Here is a 3530-nt window from a genome sequence, read left to right as displayed (position 1 = left end):
TTTTATGTAAAATAATTCTTAAGTAAAACGCAGTGTGCTACCATAGTTTAGTGCACAAAAATTTAACGACGACATGATTACATATAACTATTCGGCAACAAAAAAAACATGTAAACAAAATAAATCATTATATAATATTTATGAAACGAAATATCATGTGGACAGAAAAAAACATTTGGAAAAGTGCCGAGTCTATTACATATAACTATTCAGAAGCAGAGTGTATTACATAAAATTTATAAGCAAGTGCGCAAAGCGTTTGGAAAATAAAGTCCTCCAGTACCACCCAATCACATGCAAAACTCCTCCGTGCCGCATCTATTTCTTCTTCTTTGATATCCGAATAACTTTGTTTTTCACTTCATCAAGCTTGTTTCTTTCCGAAAATATAAGTTGCGCAATCATTAACTCTCTTGAATCATCAATTGAGGTCTGAAAAAAAATGGTGTTAGCACAGCGTTCATTGTACATCGTAGTCCAAACATGACTTGCGTACCTGTGAAAATAAGCCTGTCCATTTGTCACCATCCCAATTTTGAAAGCATCGAAGGAGAAATAGTCCACACGAATTCCTAGTGCACACAATTTACGAAGATTAAATATCTACTGTACATACAAGACCAACATTCTGTCGAAGTAAAAACTCACCCATCATGTTGTTTTGGCATGTCATACGTTTGAATAGGCCACTTGGAAACATCCGGATAATTCACAATTCCGGTTGCATTTGCTTCTTGGATATCTTCTGCTAGTTGTTTTCTCTAAAGATATAACAAACATGGTGGAAAGCATGTCATTCAGTGTACTAAAGAAAATGAATGTTACCAAATGCACATTTGCAAGTTAAACCTACCAGGTCCTCAACGAGTTCTCTAGTAACAGTGTCAAGTTTTCCGGTCATCAACGAGTCAAGAACCTGAAACTCTCTTTTTCCGCTATGCATGACGACAGTAATCCAGTGATTATTTTGCTTGTTTAGAGGAATGTAAGTCTGCATCACAAGGACCATAAAACACAATCATCACATAATATCGTATGTATGTACCGTGTTAACAATCAAACTTACCTTTGATTTTTTGAAATACTCGTCCTCACATCTGTTCACGGGTCCATTACTATGCGACTCTGCTTCATAATCATTACCGGCGGTCTTCTTTCCGGGTCTAACGTGAAGCAACCAATGTATCCTCCAAGTTGTTAACATGAAACGATCATCATTAACTTTGTCGACCAAAAATGATGAGTATGCATCAATTACCTATAAATAATGTGTTAGATTTAACAATGGTATTTTCGAATGAATTGTAAAACAATATATGAAATTAACTTACGTCGCCACTTAGCCACTCATGGTTAATAATCTGACAAGCTCTCCTCACAGTGAGACCTTCTTCCATGCCATCATTGAAAATTTCTGTTTTGGCATGTTTTTGTAAATGCTCATGCGCACGCACGTACTTGATGGACGCTTTCACCACATCATACTCATCACCAGATTTGTTAACATCACCATTTTGGAACAATTCTGTAACGCACCACTCAAATACTTACAAACGCAAATACATAAATAATTGTTACGCAATAACAATTAGAAACACAGAAAACTTACTTCCTTTGGCAGAACGTTTTGCACGTTTGTTTGGTTTAGGGACCACATAAGGAGACTTGACATGTTGTGATCCTCTGCGCTTGCGCCTGCCAGTAACCTCCTCCACTTCCTCTTGTACTCCTTGAGAACCAACCGACGCATGCGATGCGATTTCGTCCGTCTCTAAAGATGTGGCAGCTTTTTCATCTGATACTTCTGGTACTTGGACAGGATCATCCATATCACCCTTGAAACTATCCCAGTACTCAGGTGTGCAGTAAAAAGGTGTGTTTTCACGAGAAGGTACATAAACGCCGTTATCATCCTTTTGCAAATTCATTTTGGAAGGTGTGCGGAACCGGTCTGAATCATCTTTTTGATATACAAACTCTTTTTGCGGACGTCCAACATCGTTTGAAGACTCATTAATGCCTCCGTACAGATTCTCTTCGTCCTCTTCCAGGTTACTGGGTTTGTAGGAGACGCCGGTTTTGTTCAGTTTCTCAATCATCCTCTGCAAGAAAACATTTCATCTTAGTTCTTCAATTCAGTGATGGACATTAAAGAGACGTGCTCAAGTGTTACCTGTGTGCATAACTCTGGCAAACGAAGCATTTCCTTCCGAAGCTCATTCATCTCACTCAAAATCCGGTCCATAGTAGGCTTCTGGCTCGAAGCCTCCGAGGTACTGCCCTCTTTCCTCGTTCCAGTAACGTTAGATTTTTTGCTACTAGCTTTCTTGGTTTTTTGAGCTTCTTCTTCCGCAATTTTTTTCAACCTATACTCCTCTGTAATGTTGTCATCGATCTACAAGTGGAACAAGATAATTATACATAAAAACCATATGCACACTTTACTTTATTTCATAAATGTAAAAAAATGATTACTAGGATTACCATCCCAACACCATGACCATATTCGTAGTCGTATTTGTCTCTTCTCACAGCCATATCTTCCGTCCAGTTCCTCATCAGCGGGCTCAACAATGCCAACGGATCATATTTTGGACCGGTGATAGGTACTGCAAAACACATAAACTAATTAAATTACATGTTCTTCCGTGCCATTTTATAACAAAAGTGTTGAAATTAATAAATAGAACGTACTTGCAAAAGGGCGAGGTTCCCCTGGGGCCACTGCCTAACATGGCCGTCCTGCAGAAGCTTACCAATCTCCGATAAACAGAATCGTGAAGTGAATGCATTCCAGTTGAACTTCCTTATCAACTTAATATTTTTCACTAAGGCATAGTACTTTTTCGGAACGTATTCATGAGACACTTGTGCAATTATAGTTCTTAAGAGAACTAGAAATGTCATCCGAATAAAGTCATCATCAGTGCTCTTATCCTTCACAATCTTTTCTATGAGATCATCAATCATGATCTTACCATTTTTCTTGCTAACAAAACTAACTGGTATTTTTTTGGTTGCTTTTTCTCCTTCAGTACTAAGAAACCCAAAAACATCCACTCCATTGTTTTTCCAACCAAATATGGAGTACACATCATCAGGCCTTAATGAAATAAGACCTTTACATCCAGCAGTACTTCCAGAACTCTCTTGAACCATGAATTTTTTGCTACTCGGATTGTAACTTTGGAGTAAAAAGTGAAGCAAAAAATCACGCATCCTTATCGATGGTATTCTAAACATGCCCTGCATATCCGTTTCATAAAACCTGAATTTCTGACTTGGTGACAGTTTGTCAACTAGGCTAACCCACTTTTGAACAGAACATGGAATCACACCGTCGATATTCATACTGCATCAAATAGATTTCTGTCACATACCATCATACTGTTATGAGCCTCGTTGTATAAAAGAACTGGAAAAAAAACTTACACGACGGCGACGATGGGAGAGGCACCGGCGGCGTATAGTGGCGACGGGTGAGGGGACGCAAGCCGGCGCAGGCGCACCGACGGAGTTTGTACGGTGGG

General features: G+C 38.9%; 1 protein-coding gene across 1 annotated transcript; it reads right to left on the bottom strand.

Moving 5' to 3' along the window:
* Positions 1-202: 202 nt before the first annotated feature.
* On the bottom strand, positions 203-3159 carry LOC119339280. The gene is made up of 10 exons (XM_037611398.1): positions 2757-3159; positions 2485-2609; positions 2186-2395; positions 1610-2102; positions 1332-1525; positions 1067-1258; positions 854-991; positions 649-761; positions 497-572; positions 203-432 (listed from the first exon to the last, which is right to left on the bottom strand). The coding sequence occupies exons 1-10, from the start codon at positions 3157-3159 to the stop codon at positions 319-321; spliced, it is 2058 nt and encodes a 685-aa protein (XP_037467295.1). The 3' UTR covers positions 203-318.
* Positions 3160-3530: the final 371 nt, after the last annotated feature.

Source organism: Triticum dicoccoides, chromosome 7B (assembly GCF_002162155.2).
Source record: "Triticum dicoccoides isolate Atlit2015 ecotype Zavitan chromosome 7B, WEW_v2.0, whole genome shotgun sequence".
Taxonomy (NCBI): domain Eukaryota; kingdom Viridiplantae; phylum Streptophyta; class Magnoliopsida; order Poales; family Poaceae; genus Triticum; species Triticum dicoccoides.
The sequence above is the reverse complement of the archived record's forward strand: the minus strand, read 5'-3'. Positions and strand labels throughout refer to the sequence as shown.

Coding starts and splice junctions, on each gene's coding strand:
- LOC119339280 (XM_037611398.1), bottom strand. CDS start 3,159: ATGGTTCAAGAGAGTTCTGGAAGTACTGCTGGATGTAAAGGTCTTATT. Junction 2,610..2,756: donor ATTCTGTTTATCGGAGATTG/GTAAGCTTCTGC, acceptor TGTGTTTTGCAG/TACCTATCACCGGTCCAAAA. Junction 573..648: donor ATGCCAAAACAACATGATGG/GTGAGTTTTTAC, acceptor TGTGTGCACTAG/GAATTCGTGTGGACTATTTC.